The 25,181-nt window shown below is 42.7% G+C and overlaps 1 protein-coding gene across 2 annotated transcripts; it reads left to right on the top strand.

Annotated features, from left to right (window-relative positions):
* The first annotated feature begins 103 nt into the window (after nt 1-103).
* LOC310866164 (uncharacterized protein) lies at nt 104-25,181 on the top strand. 2 transcript variants are annotated; one of them, XR_014569892.1, is made up of 4 exons: nt 104-433; nt 4,391-4,459; nt 7,639-7,956; nt 16,468-18,686. XR_014569892.1 is itself a non-coding variant. In XM_083775593.1 (4 exons), exons 1-4 carry the CDS (start codon nt 184-186, stop codon nt 25,163-25,165), a joined length of 711 nt encoding a protein of 236 aa, XP_083631719.1. In that variant the 5' UTR covers nt 104-183; the 3' UTR covers nt 25,166-25,181. The 2 variants fall into 2 exon arrangements, 1 of the variants encoding a protein (XP_083631719.1); XM_083775593.1 differs by lacking the exon at nt 16,468-18,686 and adding an exon at nt 25,092-25,181.

The following is a 25,181-nucleotide window of genomic DNA, read 5'->3' as shown; positions in this document are numbered from 1 at the left end:
CTTGACAGTCACGTTGACCAGGAAGTAGAATGTCGTGATTGTAGTTCTAAGTTCTTCCTGTTGACGCGCGAGGTTTTTTCTCCTAAACGAAGACGGGCTCACAACAAAGAAAGGAGGTCAAATATCTCACAAAAGCCGTTAAAACGTCTCTTAAATGAGGTAAAATGTATCATAAATGAGTTAATGTATCACAAAGGAGGTAAAGTGTCTCTTAAAGGAGGTAAAACGAGTCAAATGGAGTCTGTACGGTTGGAGATAAACGGACACATGACGTCGGTGGGAGAGCAGATATTGTGTGTTTTGGAGAAACACACAACAAGCGGTGATGTTTGTCAGGTCAGAATGTTTGTGTTGGAGCGCCTCAGTGCGGTCGCACAGTTCATATGCTGCCTCTTCAAGAGAGAGATGGACACACTGCTACACACCGCTGCAGGTTTGTGTGTGTATGTGTGGGCTCCTGCGTGTGTGCGCGGCTGCGCGCATAAAAATATAATCCATGTCAAATTATTGAAATTAATAATTCTGTATTTGACCTCGGACATCCATCTGAAAATAATGTTGTGACACGGAGGGACTCCCCTTCAAGATTTGTGATTTATTCTCCACCAGGCCGAAGGCATGGGGAGAGAGTATGTTTTGCACTCTGTCCATCCTTGTGCGTGTGCGTCTGTCCGTGGACAGCTAATCTCTGGTACCGTTGCCTTGATTGCAGCCACACTCTGCACACACACTCCCTGGATGCCAGAGCTGAACCGCCCAAAATTGTTCCCATTGGCTTTTTATAGCGCCACCTGGAGGCCGCTTTTTGCTAAACACATTTTTTGACAGTACACCTACAGATTTTATCCAAACTTCACGCAAATTGGTACACAGTCTCTCTATAGCCATTACAGGAAATGGGTCTTTCAGATTATTCAGACTCCATCCAGATTGGCTAAAATTGGCTTCCAAAATTAGTAGGACTGCTCCGTTTCCAACAAAATGCTGCAAATCATGAACACATTGTGTGATTTGCGTGAAATTTTGCACGCACATTCCCGCTAGGCCGAGGAAAAAATGCCACTTGAACATTTTCAACTCAGCCTCATGGTGGCACTATAACTGGCCCATTCGTGTTTTTACCTATAACTCTCAATCTCTGTAAAACCTTGTATGCACACTCCCTAGATACCAATGAAAAACTTTGCCTGGCATTTTTCACATCTGCTCTTTATAGCACCACCACACCAGGAGGCCGACATAATTATCCTGTCGCTAAGTCCCACCCAAGCCCGTTGTTGCCCAATACCACGTTAGCAACGGTTACTAGGTTAGGATCCCGGTCAAGCTTGCAATGCTGGTCAAAATGGTTTTGCAGTGTCAATAAATATATTTGCTGTACAGCATGTGTGGACCTCAGAAAGAGGGTTTGTTTTCTTACCTGTTATGAGCAAACTAGTCCATTCCATGAATTATTTCGCTCCGTTGTGCAGTTTAGTAGTATCTATAAAAATAGGCTCTCATTGACTTCCATTGTAACGGGGAACAGCTCTCAAAATCAGTCAGTTAGCACATAAGCGAACACAACAAAAGCTGATTCTGACAGTTTATGACATCAGGAAAACAACAGAAAAACGTTTTATTTTCGTCTTTTGATAGATTTATAAAGTAACTATATTGGTTGGAGATATACAGCGGTTCTGGTGTTCCTCGATCGTTTGTAAACAAGTCGCCATGCTGTTTGAGATGCACCCAGCTGCAGTCCCAGACATTTCTCCTAAAGCTTCTCCCTCAAACACGTCCAAAATTGTGTATGGTGTTTGCGCCAAGTGGACGAGATCAGATACATTATTTTGTTTACATCCAACGGTCTGGAGACAGATGGTAAGTCTGGGACCGAGGCTATACTTCAGGAGTGTGTGTACAGATTTGGACCAATCAGATCGTTTTATAGGCAAACTTGTCAGGGTTGCCAAGTCTGCTTATTTCCCGCAACTTTTGGCTTAAGGCTAATAATTAGTACTGTAATACATTACCAAAACATTAATTATCATAGACATAGGCCTACATAGTATTTATAATGATAAATGCATACAATACTTTTATTAGGATTATATATGGTCATATTATTGTGTTTGTTTTGGCTTGTTTTTCTTGATTTGGCTTTAAGAGTTGGCTTGTTTTTTGGTTGTTTTTGTTGGTTGGCTTATATCTCTCACACAATGTGGCAACACCGAAGTCAAAACAAAAACATGTTTTTTATTTTTTATTAAAAATAAAACCGCATGAGTTTTCCTGTCATAAACGGTCATAATCAGCTTAGTGTTCTAAAAGAGTGAGTTTGAGAGTTGTTTCCCCGTTACAATGGAAGTCAATGAGCCTATTTTTATTTCTAATATGTAGGCTACTATTAAACTGCACAACGGAGCGAAATAATTCATGGAATGGACTAGTTTGCTCATAAAGTAAGAAAACAAACCCACACATGCTGTACAGCAAATATATTTATTGTCTCCACCAGGCCGAAGGCATGGGGGGAGAGTATGTTTTGCACTCCGTCCGTCCGTGTGTGTGTCCGTCCGTCCGTCCGTGTGTCCGTCCGTGTGTCCGTTAGCAGCTAATCTCGGCCACCGTTAACCCGGTCGATGCCAAATTTTGCACACACACTCCCTGGATGCCAACGATGAACCTCTGCCCCAAACTTTCCAGAACGGCCTGTTATAGCGCCACCAAGAGGCCGCTTTGTGCAAAACAAGTTTTTGCACAGTACACCTACAGATTTTGTCCAAACATCACGCAAATTGGTACACAGTCTCTCTAGAGCCATTCAACGAAAACGGTCTTTCAGATTTCTCACACTCCATCCTGATTGGTTAAGATTGGCTTCCAAAGTTCACAGGAGTGCTCAGTTTCAAACTAAATGCTGCAAATCATGAACACATTGCGTGATTTCCGTGAAATTGTGCACCCACATTCCCACTAGGCCAAGGACGAAATGCCACATGAACAATTTCAACTCAGCCTCAAGGTGGCGCTATAACTGGCCGAAAACTGTTTTTACCTCTAACTGCACGGATCTGTGGATAACTTTGTATGCCAACTCCCTAGAGGCCAAGGAAAAACCTTTGCCTGGAATTCTTCACATCTGCTCATCCTGGTGGAGACCTGTGCCCAGAAGGGCACTTTTTCTAGTTGACACTGCAAAACCATTTTGACCAGCATTGAAAGCTTGACCAGGATTTTAACCTAATAACCGTTTCTAACGTGGTATTGGCCAAGAACGGGTTTGGGTGGGACTTAGCGACAGGCTAATTGTAAAACATATTTTTATATTTTTTATATTACTCCTTCAGCTTTAATCCAAATTTCACGCAAATCGGTACACATGATCTCTATAGTCATGCGATCACGACGGATTTGTTTCATTTCTCATATGCCATCCTGATTGGCTAAGATTGGCTTCAAAAAAATTCAGGATTTTCCCGTTTTGTACAAAATGCCACAAATCATCAACACAGTGTTTTGACAGTGTTGTGAAACTGCACGCATATTCCCAGACTAGACTGAGGAAGACATTTTTCAAATTAGCCTGACACCTCATCTACACTGCCAGTTTTGCGAGCAAGCGAACGATGAAATCTCATTAGAATACATGTCTTTCAATGAGACCATCCTGACGTACCGCGAACAACAACGCCGTCATGCAGCGACGTCGTCCACTCCTCCTATATTGGCTCGCAGAGTCTCTATTTGAGCGAGGTTTCGCTTTCCCCAAACACTTTTATTGGTTGAGATCTACGGTACACTCTACTATTTATTGGTTATCAGGCTACGTCGCAACGAAATGGCCGACGCTCCATATCAGGACAGTTTTTCGCACGATATCGCCGTTGGAATGCTCGCTCCTTGCCTGTGTAGATGAGGTGTGATGGTGGCGCTATAACAGGCCCAGTTGCGTCTTTACATATAACTGCACCAATCTCCGTAAAACTTTGTTTGCACACTCCCTACAGCCCAAGGAAAAGCGTCTCCTCAATTCTGCCTTTTCGAGCACCACCAGGAGGCCCACTTTTTTATATTAGTCCTTCAGATTTTAACCAAATATCAACCCTGGTGGAGACCTGTGCCCCGAGGGGCACTTCTTCTAGTTTTTTATGTACTTTGGCTATTTTCAGCCAAAGTAAAGAAAGAAAGAACCTCTCTGTCACACTTATGCCACTCAGTGTGCCCGCTGATGTTGTCACCCGTGCTAATTTGTGTGTGGAACCAAAAATGTTGAACCAAAACAACCGATAAGGGTCTATTTGGTTCCATTTTACACTCAAGTGGGCTAGTCCTTATTTTTGCTGGGATCATAAACTTTAAACATTGCATCAAGTTTTTTCTTTTGTTTTGGTTTTGGTGAACGTAGGTGGAGGAATTAGCGAAAATAATAAAGAAAAAGAAATGAAGAAAAGGTCTAATGGAAAGAAGAAGACAGGTGAGAAAGAAAAACATACTATCTTGTGAATATTGTTGCTAAAAAAACAATACATTCTTTGTTTCACCTAAAGATGGAGTGCCTGAATGATTGTTTGATCTGGGTTAGATCAAGCAATAATTCCTGGACTTAGTTTACTGAACTACTAAAGAAGAAGTGTAGTAAACTACTACTGTTGTAGCCCAACACACACCGTCTGTGAAGCGGGTGCGCAGCGACACGGCACGGCAACGCCTGGAAAATAGAACAGTGGCGTATCGGAGCATCAGGCGAGGTGTGAACGTGCGGGTATGTTCATTGAAAATAACGGAGGCGGCTGTTTTGACGAGCGGTGTTCACAGACGGTGTGTGTGTGTGTGTTGGGCTTTAGTTAAATCAGGGGTGGGCAACTTTGACGATGGGGAAGTAAGTACGTCATTTCTTAAAGCTTTAATGGAGTTGCATTAAAGCTATGGGTCTCTCAATTAATTGTCCTCGAATGACGTGCAGCACAACCTCTCGACTTCTGCAGAAATACAAATAATGATTTTGCTACTCACCAATATAAAGACGGTTTTGTTGTGAAGAAAGTCTACTTTCCCTAGTGGACACACTCTGCAACGTTTGTTGGAGAATGCAACTTAAGAAATCACACCCGTGTGAACTGAGTGTTGCAACTCCCCCCCCCCCCCCCCCTCTCTCTCTCTCATTAGCAGGCAACTGTGCTGCACTGTCTCTCTCTTTGTTTCTGACAACAGCGCCCCTACTGGTACTAATAGTCATACTCGTGCTCTCAGTCACATAGGTTCATGGGTTCATGGGTGGGTGGGTGGGTTAACGTCACGGACATTGCTGTTCCTTGGAGTGGTTGCACCACTCAAAAATAAATTGAGCACAAATGATGAAACAATTGCTCATATGTTTAAGGGAAAAGACACCCTTCAATGAGAGAAGTGACAGCAGCACCAAAGCAAGCTGCAGGGAATTAATAATAATAACGGTGCCAAAAAGCAGGGTTTTTGTTTTACTGAGGTAAAGCATGTTATGTTTTAGGGGAGGGTGATTCATTTTTGCTTAATCACTTGGGGAGGGTCATTTTCATTCAGAGGGAGAGGCATGGTATTTTATATCAGGGCACATACATTTCCTCCAACCTCCAGGGGGTACCCTTAACCCTTATATATATTTCGAGCATAGGCATGGTCTGGGCATGGTAACGCCCTGCCTGCTTCTGATTGGCCTACCGACACTGCCCATCTTGACTGTCCTCCGGACGGCCCTTTTTCCATACTGTACATGTTTTTTCCTTTTTTCCCTTTATTTAACTGATGATGGTTTCCTTTTTTCATAGAATTGTATATTTGCACGTCTTTAAATGTTCTGATGAATTGAAAATGGAGGACCCTGATGTAAACAAGTCTTAGTACTTTTCCAGTTTCATCCTCGTAGCAGTTTGTTTTTAATTGACTTGTGCTTTCCTTTGAAATGTAACCATTCTACATACTGTGAATAAAATGATCAATCAATTAATCAAATGGACCATTTTGGTTCCATTTGTACACTCAGAGTTACAGACCTGTAAGAGTCCATTTAGTTCCATTTGTGTTAAGAGATGCGCCGATAATCGGCCAGCAATCGATGATCGGCCATATCGACCGATATTCACTCGGTAATCGGCATTTACCCTATCTGTGATCGGCAATTTACCCTATCTGGAGAAACTGATCTTTTACACCATTTAAGTGGTATAAATGTCAATCAGATAAGTATAATATCATTTAGCATTTTTGTGACAGGCCTAAACATTCCCCCCCTCCTCCCCACACACACAGGAACAGTTTTTACGTAGGTTTTGACAGAATCATTTTGGAAATATTACAATTTGCAACATTTTACAAGATCAGTATCAGTCTTGGACCTATCAGTATCGGCCGATCATGAGAAAAACAATCGGTGATCGGTCCCAAAAAACCAGATCGGAGCGTCCCTAATTTGTGTACAATCAGAGTTGCCGATATGTAAGGGTCGATTTAGTTCCATTTGTACACTCAGAGTTACAGATCTGTAAAGGTCCATTTAGTTCCATTTGTACACTCTCAGAGTTACAGACCTGTGATGGTCCATTTAGTTCCATTTGTACACTCTCAGAGTTACAGACCTGTGATGGTCCATTTAGTTCCATTTGTACACTCTCAGAGTTACAGATCTGTAAAGGTCCATTTAGTTCCATTTGTACACTCTCAGAGTTACAGACCTGTGATGGTCCATTGAGTTCCATTTGTACACTCAGAGTTACAGACCTGTGATGGTCCATTTAGTTCCATTTGTACACTCTCAGAGTTACAGACCTGTGATGGTCCATTTAGTTCCATTTGTACACTCTCAGAGTTACAGACCTGTGATGGTCCATTTAGTTCCATTTGTACACTCTCAGAGTTACAGACCTGTGATGGTCCATTTAGTTCCATTTGTACACTCTCAGAGTTACAGACCTGTGATGGTCCATTTAGTTCCATTTGTACACTCTCAGAGTTACAGACCTGTGAGGTCCATTTGGTAACATTTGAAATGTCGACTTATGTAGTGATTCCAGGCTGTGTTGATAGTCGTAAGCCAGTAGAATGGCCAACTTGGTATCAGCAGTGTTGATTTTGACAGCATTTTAGTTTTAGTCATAGTCTCTTGAATGGTTTTAATTTAGTCTTAGTCACATTTGAGTGACCTGGAATGTTTTAGTGTTAGTCTAGTTTTAGTCGAATATCATAAGACTTTATTCGACTAAATCTACAGTTGATTTAGTTGACGAAAATGCATTTTGGCGGGCGTTGATGCCGTCATAATGGCTGATGTTACACTTGCTGAAAATAGCCGATCTACAAGCTCACAAGGCGTTGCAGCGTACCACATTGTGAGCTTGTAGATCTGCTATTTTCAGCGTGCAACCAAGTGTAAATTGACTTGTCTTTTACTTATACTAGATTTCTTGTCCACTAGTCCCTTCCTAACATTTTAGTCTAGTTTTTATTTGTTGACAAAATTGTCTGTATATTTAGTCTTAGTTTTAGTCATCGTAGCTTAGTTAGACCACTTTGTTAGAAATAACTAAACATCTAGTACAGTCTATGGCAACTGAGTGGAACAAAGACAACTTGGAAAAGCATTCAGTGTCTCTTTTCTCTCATTTCATATTTTCTTCCTAGATTTCCTCACTGTGTGCACAGAGGAGGTTCCTGCTGAACAGCAGGAGAGGAGGAGACCCAGTCTGGACCAAGAGGAACCAGATCCTCCTCAGATTAGAAAGGTGCTGCTTCAACAACCCGAGGATGCTGATGGTGTAGCTGATGATGAGAACAGAGAGCCAGAGCCTATAGCTGGTACCTCAACCGGATACATGGAAACACAAGCTGATGTGGGCTGGCTGCCGTCACGGCCAACTAGTGACCACCAGCTCCCGATCTCTTCAGACTGTTCTGAATATGATGCTGAAGACAGTGATGACTGGGAGGAGGCCAAGGAAGGTGAGTCGGCTTTAAACTCACTGAAAGCTACCTCCATGAGCAGTCAGCACAGGGAAGAAAATCTTTAGTTCTAAAGACAAATGACGCCTTCTGAGTTTTTAGGATCATAATATCTCTGATTCTTCTTTTTGGACCAGAACCAGCTTGATTTGCGGCTCATTTCTAAACGATTTGATCCCCCGTTACAAAATGTGTATGTTTTGCGTGAATTAAATACAGTGAATATTCCCTTCCTGATTCTCTTGCCATTTTGAGCAGTTTAAACGTATATGGTAGAGGGCTATGCCAAACGGTGAAGCCCACGACCATTGGCCAAAGGGTGGCGCTATAGCACTCAATTAAAAAAGCAAACTTTGAACAAGCACAGCTCATGAACTGCTTGACCGTCGGCAATTGAACTTCGATACGCACATGTGTCTCCACAACCTTTTACTATTGACCTCTGACCTTTAGAACTCCCAACATTTTTAATTGTATGTAAACTAGTAAAAATATATCTCCTCCCGGGATCTTTGATCAAAATGCACGAAACTTGACACATCTGTCACTTTGACCAGTAAGCTCCGCCCTAAAATTTTCCGCCATTTTGAGCAGTTTGAAAGATGCTTTTACCTGACTTTCTGCTGGGATTTCCTAGCAATTTGCGTGAAGCATTCTTGGACCATTATTTGAAATCCCAGTTGAAGAGAAGTTTGTACGGGTTTTATAGCGGGGATTCACTGAACAGTCCTCCCCGCATATGTGTTTGGAGTCGGGCTCATTGGCAGAGAGTATGCGGAAGCTGGAGAAATCAGAAAATGACCGGGGCCAATCAGTGACTGCGTTTCAACGGCTGTCCGTACAACAATGAAAAGCAGCCTCTGATTGGTTCATGTGTATATGGTGAGTTCTTCCAGGAGTTCTTTCAGTTGTTACCAGTGTTGCCATGTCCGCTTGTTATAAGTGACTTGGAGCTTGTTTTTCAGTAAAGTTTCTTGAAAATATTGGTAGTTACTAGTTGCGGGTTGCGTTATTTTTTGTGGCTTATTTCTAAAGTGTAGTTGCTTATTTAGGTTTGTTCCCTAATGTTGTTTAAACCTGTGATTCTGCTCAAACATTGTCATAAAGGACCCCCATGTATTTGTGCACACAGACCCCCATCTGAAAATGTTTTTGTGCCAGTTTATTTTATTTTATTTTTTTATAGGTTAACAGTTTGACTGTTTTTTACGATTAACCCGCATTTTAATCAACCCCCCTTCACTGCCGAGATTGTTGTATTACCTTTAGAGCATACGCTGAATTATTTGGGCTTTTAATCCGCGAAAATCCATCAAAAAAAGCTCCCGTGGTTTGTTATGATCTGTGTGTAGCATCCACCATCTTGGTGCACGCGGAAGACGCACACAAGATTGGTTTCAATGAGGCGTTGCACCCAATGCATTTCCATTGGCCTCAATTTCCCAGAAGCCCTAGCAGCCCACAGCATGTGACGATTTCCGGTTTCGTCATCACAGCGAAGCCATCCAGTCTCATACTCTGCGACGAAGACGGATTTTCTTTTGATTCATTACATTACGGCGGATTAAACACATAAAACAAAAGGCGGGTATGTCCGATACGGCAGCGACATTAACCTGGAGTAATCCATTCAAGGCACGGAAACTGTTAAAGCAAAAACTTTTTTTATAGGTTAAAGCAAAAACTTTTTGGGAAAATAGCAGATCTACAAACTCACAACGACACGTGAGCTTGTGGATTTTCTATTTTCAAGTAGCTGCTGAATGATGTATATTAGTAGTATATAGCTCATTTGTGGAGTGGCGTCTTTTGGCATTGTTTGCAGACCAGGTTGCTTATTTCTCTCACACAATCTGGTAACACCGGTTGTTACACGGTTGTTATAACAGCTGGAGAAGTAGGTGGAGAGACCGCTTCACAGAGAAAATGTCCGTCAGTCCAGGACATGGCAGCTTATACATACATTACATGTGTGATCGTATTGAAACACTGAGTTCAATCATATTTGTATAGAGTTGGGATAAGAATATGGTCACAGACCATGACTGGTGGGATATAGATGAATAACATTAACTGCACATGACAAAGAATATAACCAATTTTAAGCAGCTATAATAATATATAATATTTTACATTCTCTAATTGTGTAGACTTCTTGTAAATCTTCTTTTAAGATTTTATAATATGCACATACCATGGTCACATCACATAACCATTATATGTTGAGTGCATGCTTTGATGGTTACAGTTTTATAATCAGTTTTGATGAGTAAACCTTTGTGGAGATCTTCTCAGTTCTCATTGTATGCTAGTTACTGCCATTCAGGATGGAAAATGAAATCCATTTGGGGATAAGTCGTTTCATAAGGGGCTGGTATGAAGTACTTGATATAAACAGAAAACGTTCAGTTCACTAGTCTACACTCTACAACTGCCTTCATTTCATCTGATTGTCTGTCTGGCAGGCACTGAAAAATAGCAGATCTACAAGCTCATATCGCGCCACCGAGTGGCGCGATACGAGCTTGTAGGTCTGCTATTTTTGAAAAATCGAAGAACGACTGACATTTTTTAGAATCTGATCTCAGGTCAGAATGGGTTCATCAGACCAGTGTGTGTCCAGTGGAAACCTCGTATGAATCTGATCTCAGGTCAGAATGGGTTAACAAGCGATCGTTAACTGTCTGTTAGAGAGAGGGGCTTGATTTATACTTATATTCTCCACTCTGATGAAGGTACAGTACATGTTCGATATATCATACAGCCTTACTTATTAGCCTATATTTTGGCTATTTTCTTTTTCTTTTTGATTTTCGATTTCGAAATGTTAAAATCGGAGACTCCCGACGATTAATCGGAAAATCGATTAATCGGCGGCATCCCTACTATCAACAATCCTGTTGCAATGCATACCTGATTCCAGTTGTTGAAGTAGCACCTGATTTGGGCTTCACGACCACCGTGGCAACAACCGGGCCTTGGATTTACTCCCTATTTATAAAGAGGCTGTTAACTCATCGATTGCGCAAAACGCTCTAAAGCGTTTTATTAATCTCGAGCGCCGTCTGCGCATCACGCTCTAAAGCGTTTTATTGGTGTTTTTACTGTATACTGTACATCAACTTCTCTGACGCCCGGACAACACATAATGTAACACTGATCATCTCCAGAAAGATCCGCTGTGAGATCCGGGAGTTTAAAGCCCCCCACCTCCTGAAAAGAGGCCTGGTCTAACCACATTCCAGGCATGCCGTATCCATTACGACGTACTGGGGAGGCGGCATCGCCGTCCTGCACACGGCATAGACCAACGCAGATCAGGGGATCTAAAATGGAGCTACCCATTTTCTAGTGTGTGTGAAATTTGTGAATACACTCGATTACCCTTCCCCTCCTGTTTCTACATGGTTTCTCCCGAGGCATCTCTCCATCGCATTACAGTTTCTTCCCCCCCCCCCACTCATTCACACAGATCCACTCGACACAGCCCTCTCTAATTCTTTCCAACGACAACTCACCGGTCTGCCGCCTCATTCTCGGAAATATAAACCCGTATATAAACCAAGAATAATCTCCAACGGTCGATCGCCATTTCACGCACAGGTATACGCGAAACGAATGACGTATTCTCGAAGGACCGCCATAGGAGAAGCAGTATACATCTGACCAACTGTCTTTTTTTCGCCGTCGCGTCAGCCATGTTTGGACAAAGAAGCAGTATACTAGGCTAGCAGATATCACACCGTGGAACCCCCCCCACACTGCGAGTTGCGATCGATCGTTTTGCAGTTTGCAATGCTACTCTCATTCTCGGAAAAAAGATTCTCGGCAGTTGATCACCATAATCGCCATAGCGCCTTCGCCAGCCAATTGCAGTGATAAGGCGTCTGGGACGTAATCGACCCGTTTGTAATGGATAACTAATACAATCCTAAGCTGCGGAAGCCATCGTGTTGTCTGTCATTTTGTCGAAATCACAGCCAGCCGGGCTACGCTTATCGCTCCTGTGGTTCATGTCCAGACATGTCGTGGAACCCCCCCCCCCCCACTGCGAGTTGAGTCGCTCCTGTGGTTCATGTCCAGACATGTCAACCTCTCAAGTCACTGTTATGCTATCAAACGATCTGTTGATTTTGTTTACTGAGACAATGATCACATATGTGCATAGAATCATCATCATCATGACGTTATCATGACAGGCAGATATAAACATAAATAAATTATCATATACATACTACACACTGAATGAAAGCCCTAAATGTCTAATTTTAGGAGGAAAACAAATAAAATACACATATCCCATATACTGTTTGTCAATACTAGACTATTGAATCCATTTCATTTATAAAATTCTCTTTTTCAGAGAGAACTTTTCAAAAGTTAGCAATCAATGTGTTAATAAACAGGTTATATCAATCAAACATTATAGATCTTTTTTTTTTTTTAAGATATTTTTTTTGCGGCTTACGCCTTTTATTGATTTTTTAAGGGATAGACAGTAGGCTGACAGGAAACGGGAGAGAGATGGGGGGATGACATGCGGTAAAGGCCGTGTCGGGTCCGGGAGTCGAACCCGCGGCACACCGCGACTGGATCACCAGTCCGGTGCCCAGACCGTTACGCCAACATTATAGATCTTTAAAAAATATAAACAAACCATTGTTCGAGGCTTATGCTCTCTGTGCATGGAAGGACAGGAGGGGACGACGGACATGCCACACTCTGAATAATGAGCTGTCTGGTATAGCAAGGCTACCAAGTGGTTGCAGCACAACCCAGTGCCAGCCACACACGAACAGAAGCTGTTAACCCCTGTTAGCGACATACACATACCTTCATAGTTGCAGATAAGATAAGAAGACATGTCAAACTTTAAACCTTTCTCAAGTTTACTCTGTGTTGTTTCAGTACACATCCGAGTCAGCCTTAATTCGCACATCATTAACGGTGAACCTCGGCAGTTCGAGTAAACAACGGGTGAAACGGGATGATTCCTCCACCATTGTTGCAGTCCAGTGTGTCCACTCGTCTCGGGTCGGACGGACAGACCTTTTATCTGTGAAGCCACGGTCTCTCCGCCTACTTCTCCATTCTGACCTGAGATCAGATTCATACGAGGTTTCCGCCGGACACACACTGGTCTGATGAACCCATTCTGACCTGAGATCAGATTCTAAAAATGTCAGTCGTTCTTCGATTTTTTCAAAAATAGCAGACCTACAAGCTTGTATCGCGCCACTCGGTGGCGCGATATGAGCTTGTAGATCTGCTATTTTTAAATAGCTAAAGCACGACATGATGCCGACACCAAAATGGGTGCCCGGTCAGAATGGGTTAAACAAAGCAGTGTAACAACTGGAAGAATCATGGATGATTGTGATCATGTCAACGTCGCAAAACACAAATAATCCAAAATATTTTTTTATACGTACAATTTCACGACCGTACGTTCACAATGAATGAGTCTGCTGCCGGCAGGAAGCGCACCGGCGGCCCAAGCTGAACGCGGAAGTGTTGGATGCATATAGCCATATAGCCATTGCTTTGAAAAACACAGTATTAACTATTATGCATGGGCACTTTTTAAAGATGACACTAAATGCTTTTAGTCATGTTGTTGTGAAAATAGCCAATCTACAATCTCAAAACCTTTCAGATAACGCCTTGTGATGTGATTTAATGTCTCTATTGGTAAATGGTTTATGAACCTCTGATCTTAGTTTTCATGATATGACACAAGTGTTATGGTCATCAGCAGACACAGTGTGGACAAATCTCTAGCTCAATTGCTATTGTTCCATGGGTTGGTGTATCTATGTGTTGGCTGTGGCTCAGGAGGTTGAGCAGGTCGGCCAATGATCCATGGGTCGGCAGTTCAAATTCCAAATTTCCAGCTCCTCCTGTCTGCATGTCGAAGTGTCCTTGGGCGAGACACAGAACCCTACATTGCCTCCAATGATCTGGTTCATCAGAATTGAGAAATGTATTTAGATTTGTGTTCTACACACCAAAATCTGTAATGGGAACACCCCTGTTTTTTATTTAGAAAAAAAAGGATGGCCCACCCTAATTCCTATCAATGGTGCACATAGTATACAGTATGGACAGAAACCTGAGGTCAGAAGCATAAGGTCAGTCCGCTGCCTTCCCCAGGTTGGTGGAGGGTGTGTAGAGCCCAGGATCACATTAGATAATTGACACAGGGGTAAAAAATGGGTTGCAAAATTGTGGGATATTTCGTTTTATTCTAGAAGTATATGGACAGAAACAACAAACACAATCAGCTATCATACCATACCTCAACTTCCTATCCACCACAAAGCTTCCTTTCTCTGCACCCAATCAAGCAGGTGCAAGTCCTGCTTGCAATTACATGGTCGTCTTTCTCTCAAGTTCAGTCTTCCATGTTTCTTTGGCTTATTGTGCATATTGTTCTTATTAGGGCCCGAGCACTGCACAGCTAGTTTTGAAGCCCTATTGAAATCGCAATGATTATTATTCTTAGTTTATTATTATTCCCCCGAATTAATTGAGTTTTTGAGGCGCTAAAAGTTGCAAAACCTTGCACACACATCACAAGTGGCGTATTTTAATCATCTCAAAGGGGTGTGGCCTAATGGCACAATAGCGCCCCCTACAAAACTTTGTGCTTGAATCCCCACAATACGGTTTCACCTACATGTATGCAAATTGGTACACACCTCTATCATATCCCAACTTACAAAAGAAAACGAACACTAAAGGCCTATTCATAGTCTGGATTTTCGGTGGTAAGGTGACCACCGCTCCGGTGGTGAGCTGACCACCGGAGCTGAAATAACGTTGAGCGGTGGTGAGTAAAAACAGAGAGAAGGGCTCGAGCGGTGGCGGTGGTTTGCTCTTCACCGCGGCTCGTGACGTCATGTTGTAGTTCGGTGGTCACCCCACCACCGTAAAACCAGACTATGTATGAGCCTTTAGTCGTCCATTTTGAATTTATTTTGGTGTTTTGGTGCAATTTATGCCATTTCCACGGGTCACACTTTAACGAACTCCTCCTAGCAGTATGGTCCGCCAAACGGGAAGTGAAAATAGCATATCTACAAGATCAAGATTTTATTTTTTATGTAAGTATTGAACTGATTGTTGTACAGACTTGGGGGTGGTGCCATTGGACTTGGTTCAGAGACCTTGTCATTCATTGGTGTAACTTAGCCCTGCCCCCTCTTCTGATTGTCCTCTTGAAGTGCTACTTCGCTTGCTTGATTGTCAATGGAATGTCGTACAAAATTGTGGGTGGTACGTACTGGTATCATTGGACTTTGATTAGAGTCCTTGTCCTTCATTGGTGTAGCTTAGCCCCACCCTCTCTTCTGATTGGTCAATATTTCATAGTTCCTTTTATTTGCAATAACTTTTCAATGGTTTCTTGTAGAAACTGCTGCAAGAAGCAGCAGGACGTTGCGTTATTGAAAGTGCTTCCAAACTCTAACCCTTCTAATAACTAGGGATGCACCGAATGGGAAACTCTTGGCCGAAACCCGAATACTGAATATAGGAAACAGTTGGCCGAATGCCGAATACAATATATATTTTATTTTTAACTGTTTTTGTACCATTTCTGTCATCGTGTAAAGTAGGCTTAAGGTTAATAGCATAAATATCAAATCTACAAGCTCACAACGCTTGTAGAATGGGGTGTTTTAGCTCCTCTTGTGAGACGCGTGTTGTAGAACAAAGTAGGGCGTTCATTTACAAAAGTTAATATGGATCCATCCTCAGTTCTAGGAATGCCACCCTGTGATTGGCCAGCCTGCCTGCCTACACCTCCCCTTCTGGCTCCCTCCCACCCCGGCTCCCTGGATCAAATAATATTTTAGATCTCCATATATGGAGCTGACCTGTTATGACATTCCATAATGCTATATGGGCCCACTCCAAAGTTATTAGTGCAGCTGCGCCCGTCAGCCGGCGAAAACTAGAATTCTCAATGGGCCCGAAAATTAATTAAACCCTGTACACTCAAGACACTGCTCCCGCTATGGAGCTGACCTGTTGCAGATGCGTGCACACCCTAAAGGGCAAAGGTCGCTTCTCGCCCTCGGGGCATCTTACTGGGTGTAATTGAAATACATTCAATCATTAGATTATTAAATGGAAATGTAAACCATGGACAGAAATGTGGTTTTGTTTAGGCAACATGATCATTGATGTATGTTTATGCATAAAGTCACTGGCTGTGCTTTGACATTTACACTTATATTTATTGATAGACTATATGTTAACTCAGTCTGAGCAAGTAGCTTACAGTATAATAAATAATCTCCATTAGTGTAATGTACTATTTTCTATAACATAACATACCCCCTCCCCCAAGAAAAGGCATGCGTAAGTAAAAATGTGTGCATGGGCATGCTGGCACTCATGGCAATGTCCCACGGTTGGCAGGTCTGACTATATATTTGTAGATAGAATTTGAGAGAAAAGACATTGATTTGTTTTCTGATGATGTTACCTCCGCTGTCCTTATAGATCTCACACTCCTTCCTGGGTGTGAAGAGGAGGTTTGCCCTGAACAGCAGGAGATGAGTCCCAGTCTGGTCCAGGAGGAACCACAACCTCCACAGATTAAAGAGGAACAGCAGGAGGAGCTACTTCAAAGACCAGAGGAGGCTGCAGGGTCGTATCTGAAAGTCCACATGAGGACTCATGAAAAGCCAGTTGCTTGTTCAGTTTGTAGCAAAATAATTAGCCGATCTGATCACCTGAAACAACACATGAGGACTCATACAGGGGAAAAGCCATTTGCTTGTTCAGTTTGTAGCAACAGATATAGCCAAACTTGTCACCTGAAACAACACATGAGGACTCATACAGGTGAAAAGCCTTTTGCTTGTTCAGTTTGTAGCAAAATCTTTACTTACACTATACAGCTGAAAAGACACATGAGGACTCATACAGGGGGAAAACCATTTGCTTGTTCAGTTACGCAAGATGATGTAGAGCATTGTGGAACCGCTTCACACTGTTCTGAATCTGACACCAGTCAAAATCTGAAAGTACACATGAGGACTCGTGCAAAACCAATTGGTTGTTCAGTTTGTATCAAAAGATTTAGTCGGTCTTATGACCTGAAACAACACATGAGGACTCATACAGGGGAAAAGCCGTTTGCTTGTTCAGTTTGTAGCAAAATATTTACTTACCCTATACAGCTGAAAAGACACATGAGCACTCATACAGGGGAAAATGCATTTGCTTGTTCAGTTTGTAGCAAAAGCTTTAGTGACCCTCAACAGCTCAAAAGACACATGATGACTCATACAGTGGATAAGCCATTTACTTGTTCAGTTTGTAGCAAAAGCTATAGCCACACTCAACTGCTGAAAACACACATGAGAACTCATACAGAGGGAAAGCCATTTGCTTGTTCAGTTTGTAGCAAAAGCTATAGCCATACCCGGCAGTTGAAATCACACATGAGGACTCATACAGAGGGAAAGCCATTTGCTTGTTCAGTTTGTAGCAAAAGCTATAGTCACACTCTACAGTTGAAAACACACATGAGGACTCATACAGAGGGAAAGCCATTTGCTTGTTCAGTTTGTAGCAAAAGCTTTGGCACCACTCAACTGCTGAAAACACACATGCTGATTCATACAGGGGAAAGGCCATTTGCTTGTTCAGTTTGCAGCAAAAGCTATAGACACACTCATCAACTGAAAATACACATGCGGATTCATACAGGGGAAAGGCCATTTGCTTGTTCAGTTTGTAGCAGAAGATTTAACCAATCTGGAGACCTGAAAATGCACATGACAACTCATACAGGAGAAAAGCCATTTATTTGTTCAGTTTGTAGCAAAAGCTTTCGTTTATCTGAACAACTGAAAACACACATGAGGACTCATACAGGGGAAAAGCCATTTCCTTGTTCAATTTGTAGCAAAAGCTTTAGTTTTAATGCACAACTGAAAGCACACATGAGGACACATACAGGGGAAAAGCCATTTCTTTGTTCAATGTGTGGCAAAAACTATAGCCAACCTGGAGATCTGAAAAAACACATGAGGACTCATACAGGGGAAAAGCCATTCGCTTGTTCAGTGTGTAGCAAAAGCTTTATTGATTTTGGTAATCTGAAATGTCACATGAGGACTCATACAGGAGACAGACCCTTTGCTTGTTCAGTTTGTAGCAAAAGCTTCAATCAGAGTCAAGCTTTGAAAACGCACATGAGGACTCATACTGGGGAAAAACCCTTTGTTTGTTCAGTTTGTAGCAGAAGCTTTAGTAGCATTCCAGTTTTGAAAAATCACATGATAAGGACTCATACAGGGGGCAACCCATAGACATAGAAAGGTAGATGCCTCATCCGCCACTGCAATTCATTGGAGTGAGTGTAATCATGGCGTCCTCCAGTCACGTGACTCACGTCCGTTCCTTTCATTTCAATCCTTTGCAGCAACATGGACGCTGTTGTTGACAGCATCCGCCCCAGAGCCGGAAGTGGCGTCTACATTTCTATGTCTATGGGACAACCCCTTTTGCGTTTGTAGCAAAAACTTTAGACATCATCAAACCATGACAAAACATAATCCAACCTCTATTCCAACTATAATACGAAATGGGATGCATTGTTATTCATTGTAGATTGAATTTAAACAATCATCATCCTGTTATGACCGTGTTACATTTATCCACTGCTCCTTTCTTTTTGTACAAGAATATACATTTATTAGAACGATTAAAATGCCTTTAAAATTCGCCGTTGTTATTCCTCGCTATTTGTTGTTAATTGTTATTTGTTATTCCTGGCCGCTTTTGGTTTTGTTTACTTGGGTAGCTGGATGTTTGGTACGATGCCTCCTTCCAGAATTTCGGTCAGCTCCTCGTCGTTTCCCACCGCCAGGAGAATGTGACGGGGAGTAATCAGATACTGGAGGTAGACCGGGGCACCCGAGCCAATGGGCGGAATTTAGAAGTAGTGAAAATAGCACAATCGACAAGCACACAACGCATCACTTGTAGATCTGCTATTTTCACTAGTTTGGGTCCCGGCCGGGCAAACGTCTAATCTCTCTTTTGGGTCTTGACCAGAAAGGTTTGGGAACCTCTGCCCTAGAGCATGGCCATAGCCCCATCCACATGGCCATGGCCATAGCCCCACCCACCACTAGTGCTCAACCTCCACCCACCACTAGCGCTCAACCTCCATCTAGACTCTAGATGGAGGTTGAGAGCTAGTGGTGGGCGGTTTTTCAGTGTTTCCCAACCTTTTTTTCTTCTCCCAGGGCACACCACACACACACATACGCACATACACAGGCTATATTTGTATTGCTGCCACAATGTATGAGGAACCAGACCAAAATATTTACTGTTGTACACAAGATGTAATAAACAAATGCTAACATTTGAATGCAGTTTTGGTTTTATACTGTGTGTGTGTGTGTGTGTGTGTGTGTGTGTGTGTGTGTGTGTGTGTGTGTGTGTGTGTGTGTGTGCGCGCGGATCTTGCCCTCCCTCCAAATGTTTGTGAGCTATGATTTTTTATTATATATTTTTTCATTAACCCTAGAATCCCTATTCTGATTGGGGATGCTGTTGAGGGTCATTAGCTGAAAGTTTGTATGGGTTAGCAGGCTAGACCTAGGATAGTGACTCGCCCCCTGGTCCCTCCAGGATGTGTCACCCTGAGGTGACATGATGATGGAATGTGAAGTCCCATGTTCACATGGTGGCACAGTCTTGTTTTCATTTTCCAAGTGCTGGCAGGTGTGTGCCAGTCACGGGTGTGTGCCAGTCTAATGTATGTGCCCGTCACAGGGGTGTGCCTGGCATCTGAGCATGGGTCCTGCAACTTTGTTAAGTTTGTGTATGCTCCAAGCATCAACACTGTCTGCCCCCCATGGAAAGATGCCACGTTTGTCCTTTTGGGATAAGGCCCGTCTGTCTCTCTGTCTGCATGCATATAGTGTGCATGGCCCTACCTTCCCACCGTTTCTTTCTTCTGTGTATCACAGAATCCCCTTTCCATCCCCTTTGTCATCCCTGCGTGTCCCCACTCTGTGTCCTCTCTCTTGTGTCCTGGTGGAAAAAACAGTCTGTTTGAACCCACTTTGAGAAACACAGCTTTAAAGGCAGCGTGACAATCACCCTTACAACTGAGGTTACACCGACTCTGATCCTGTTGAAGGCCTGCCAAGACAGAATCTGTCTGGCTTTACATGCAATAAAATGAAGAAATGTAGACCTTGATTCGCTGCAGGGAAATGTCCCATTAGTGGCAAAAGGTCAATTTTTATCTTTACATCCTTTGAACAATACAGCAGTCCAGGTAGCAGTTATAGGGGGTTCCGAACTTCCGTGTCTTGACACTTTGACACAATTATGGAAGACGAGTAGGCTACTAGCCGTGTGTGTGTGTGTGTGTGTGTGTGTGTGTGTGTGTGTGTGTGTGTGTGTGTGTGTGTGTGTGTGTGTGTGTGTGTGTGTGTGTGCGTATGCGTGTGCGCACAAACATGCACGTTACTGTATGTGATTGTAATGGTTACAGGAAGAGTGGGTTATTAAGGGAAAAGAATGGCAAATTGTACATTGACGTGTCCACAATCTCAATATTACATTGTCTATTTTCCCCCAAAACTTTATTTTTATTTTTAATAAAATAGAAGATGGTAGCCTATAATAATGTAAACTATGCATGATTTGAACTTGCACGGTGCGTCGTCATTATCAGGCAAATCTACCCTTCAACTTCTTGTTCATGCCCACAATGACTGGCTATAGCTACTTGTGGAAGTACATTTTATTGGTGTATTTTACTACTATTTTAGCGGTGCATTGGAATACTTATTAACGTATTAATGGATTGAGATGACTTGACTGGACTGGACTATGACTACTAACAGTTTTATGCCATGAAGTTTCCCCATCAGTGTTCTTTCTTTGTCTTTGTGTTCTCTCTGTTGATACTGTTATATGTTGTGGTTGCACTAAACGGAATTTCTCATACAGTGACAATAAAGATCTTATTTTAGCCACAGGCGTGCAAGTAATAGGCCTGTTCAAGCATGTTGGGAACCAAGCCTAGTTGTTGTTCTTCTCATCTTCTGCCTACACGTGCACTGACTGACGTTTCGGTCAGGGCATGGTCTGCGCCCTTCTGAAATAGGGCTAAACAGTCAGTTAAAATCAGTGGGAACCGGTGCATAAGTCGTCAAAAGTCTGGGTTTTCTGTGAAAATGTCAGCTTGACTACTTTGAAGGGCTCGTGCCAAGCGCATTAGCTCGGCATGAACAAAATACTCCCCGTATGTGTGTGTGTGCTGCTCTGCTCTTCACTCCGATTCCTTTTCATGGCTGGGGAACAAGGAAAATGTCCATTTGGGGCATCCTGTTTTTATTTCTTGTTGCTGCTGTTTTTTTATGTAGCAACGTGTTGGTTCCGTAATGCAAATCCAATGGTGCAGATGGGTTTCTTTAATAATGGCTGATTTCTCTACACCCCGACATACCCATGATGTGCGTCTCAAAGAATAGAACCTCCCATTATAAATGTCATGCTCACGCTCCTCCGTTTACGTTGACATCAAACAGCCGACAGGCTGCATGGGTGAGATAGTGAACACTGAACAGGAGCAGTGTTGATTTTGACTGAACATTCATAGTCTTTTGAATAATAATTATGATCATGACGACCCTGCCATCATGCATAGTCCACCGTAGATAGGTGAATGAACTGTATCTGTCTGTGGGCAGGCATAAGCTGTGCCTGTGTGTGTGCGGCTGTATGAGTTGAGGATTAGAGGTATAGGTATTTTTATTATGCTGTAACATTTGACACACTGCTGTCGTTTAGCATCACAGTGCAATTTGAAATGTATTTTTGAAATTAAATGTACTATTTTGTTATGTTTTTTAGTCGACACTGAGATTTAGTAGCCTGCTACCCACACAGACAGCAGGCAGAGTAGATTTAGTAGCCTGCTACCCACACAGACAGCAGGCAGAGTAGATTTAGTAGCCTGCTACCCACACAGACAGCAGGCAGAGTAGATTTAGTAGCCTGCTACCCACACAGACAGCAGGCAGAGTAGATTTAGTAGCCTGCTACCCACACAGACAGCAGGCAGAGTAGATTTAGTAGCCTGCTACCCACACAGACAGCAGGTAGAGTAGATTTAGTAGCCTGCTACCCACACAGACAGCAGGCAGAGTAGATTTAGTAGCCTGCTACCCACACAGACAGCAGGCAGAGTAGATTTAGTAGCCTGCTACCCACACAGACAGCAGGTAGAGTAGCAGCATCGATGCCTGCTCCATCCCTGCATGCGTCACCAACGCGTGGACACAACCGTCACATGTCAAATGTCCTCGGTTTCAAATGACGAAACGGCGTCATAACGTGTCAGAATGACAATACATTTGTATCCAAGCTCCAAAAAGCATTCCACCCCCGTCATCTATGTCATTATAGACTAAGGAAGCAGATGGGCTTTTTTTATACAACAAAAAAAAACAGCTTTGTTAAGCTAATGGTCCTCGTATTGATCTGGCTTTGTATCCTTTCTCTGCACACAGACAGGGTTAGAGTGAACAATGAGCCTCTCATCGGTGATCCATAAATGCATTTCAGCCTGTAGTTTATATTGACCTCCTTGTTAATGGAGCCAGTGTGTGTGTTGTTTGTCCCCGACTTTCTCATAGACTGTTTTACAAGGACTTGATGGATCTTTAAAAAGGAGCCGTCGGTTGAATCATTGCACACGTCGTCCATATATTGCCGGCAAGTCAACAGGCAATTCTGAATCCAAGTGGTGTTTAATAACATGGAGCTTCTGGGGAACTCAGATTAGATAATATGTAACATAAAGCATGGGTGTCGCGTGGCTTTACAAGCAAACCGGATTAAACGTAATTAACGTTGCTTCATTAAACAAATTAAACTGCCACTGCATAAATTAATCGGCACAGGAGGCCAAACATGCATTAACCGTGTGGAGGTCACAGTTTCTTTCTTTTCTTTTCTTTTTTTCTTTTTTTTTTTCCAAACCGCTAAAGCGTTAATGTGGTCTTAAAGCTGCTGTTGGTGCGAGGCCCTGAGTCATAGACTGTGGCCAACGCATAATCCCCCGGGGTGGCAACTGATGGAGGTTCACACCTCTCTGCTAAGACCCCACGGCCTTTATAGGCATCCGACTGCATCATGTTTCCTATAATGCAAGTCACGGCTCAGGGGGTGATGTCTATATTAGAGACTGACGACCAGCACCAGCTATTGCCACACCCGTTCAACAGGGCACCGCGATGATGTATCCCAGTTGCCATTAAATAACACCCGTATTCGTGTCTTCTTTGCTGGCGTAACGGCCGCAAAGAAGATGGTTGCTTCGCACTGGAAACCGCCTCATACATTGTCATTCCGCCAATGGGCTTTGACCTTTCTGGATATCATTGTTTGTTTTTGTTTTTGTGTTTCTTGCTTTTGCTGTTATGTGTTGTTTTATATGTGTTTTGTTTTCTTTAAGTCATTTATGATGTTAACGTGTCTTATTGTGTTTTTTGTCTTAAAATAAAAAACATTTGGTAACAAAAAAACAGGGCACCGCGGACATAGAGCAGGGCCGTGCCGGCCCGGAGAGCAGCCAACCAGTGCTGACCACACCCCAGCAACCGCTGCGCCCATACTCTAAATGGCATTAAATATGCCCATTGTAACACAAGTGTTAATTAACAATGGATTTCAAAATAGTTTCCTTTGAACGCGTTGCTAACCTTTTGTCCAAGGTAATTGGAAATGTTAAGAGGGGGATTTTATTCGCCCGCTTAAATGGTTTAATGACCTTTCTCTCCTTTATCAAAGCCTTTTCCTTAGAAATGCCTCCTCAAATAGAACTTGCCTTTTTGTGCTACTAAAAGCTCTGCTGTCTGCTCGTGCTCAGTGTCTGATGTGCATTCATATACCAAAACACTTAGGGAGGGGGGGGGGGGGGAGCGAAGCACAGTACAGTCGTGACATAACCCTGTTTACCCTGATCTGTCGGTTCCTGCCTATGAAACATATCATCCACTGTTTGCTTTCCTTAATGGACTGTTACTCCACTCGGCCGCAAGCCTGCATGGCTTTTTGAGGCTCTTGCATTGCTTGCAAAAAAAACCAAAACAATAAGGGCTCGGAAATCTCTGAGATACCACCACTACCGTCGGCGCTAATGTCCTTTTAAAGTGGAAAAGAGCATTAGGGTCTGTGACTCGGCGCAGTCAGTCACTAGGCTCCGCTCCGCGCGGTGGTGATTTGTTCCGTTTGTACTGTGCGATAACGGTTCCTTCGTCATCATAATCCTTCGCATGCGGGCGAAAAACCTTGAATCTCCATTATATCAGCGTTTTTATGTTTTTTTTTTTCTGAGCTTTTTTTCGTGAGCTTGTAGATCTGCTATTTTCACTCCTTAATATTTGCTAATCAGTGGTGGAAAGTAACCAAAGTATCCACATTTACTCAAGTACTAGGCTATAATAACTTAAGTATAATCTTGAGGTATTTATTTTACTTTACTTGAGCATTTCAAATTTCCAGTAACTAACTACACTACATCTCAGAGGCAAATATTGTACTTGTCTTTTACTCTACTACAATTATTTGAAAACTTTACTTTCTTTTCACATTCATTCACATTTGAAAACTTTTGGTACTTTAAGTACATTTTGATACCTGTACGTTTGTACTTTTACTCAAGTAAAATGATGTGTTCCGGACTGTTACTTGTTGTAACAGAGTATTCTACATTGCAGTATTGATAATTCATTGCTGTATTCATTGATACTTTTACTTAACCCATTCTGAACGGGCACCCATTTTGGTGTCAGCATCATGTTATGCTTTAGCTATTGAAAAATAGCAGATCTACAAGCTCATATCGCGCCACCGAGTGGCGCGATACGAGCTTGTAGGTCTGCTATTTTTGAAAAATCGAAGAACGACTGACATTTTTAAAATCTGATCTCAGGTCAGAATGGGTTTAATCAGACCAGTGTGTGTCCAGTGGAAACCTCGTATGAATCTGATCTCAGGTCAGAATGCTGCTGCTGCTACTACTACTACTACTACTAATAATAATAATAATAATACAGGAATGGTTTTGGACATACAAGGTTTCCAGCCGACAGCGATATCCTGCCCAAGGTCAGCCACTCTGTCCACCTCCCTTCATCCCTCCCTTGCATGAGCAATAAGTGGTGCTG

This window comes from Protomyctophum parallelum (assembly GCF_964188405.1).
Source record: "Protomyctophum parallelum genome assembly, chromosome: 10".
Taxonomy (NCBI): domain Eukaryota; kingdom Metazoa; phylum Chordata; class Actinopteri; order Myctophiformes; family Myctophidae; genus Protomyctophum; species Protomyctophum parallelum.
This window is presented reverse-complemented; position numbering and strand designations above follow the sequence as displayed.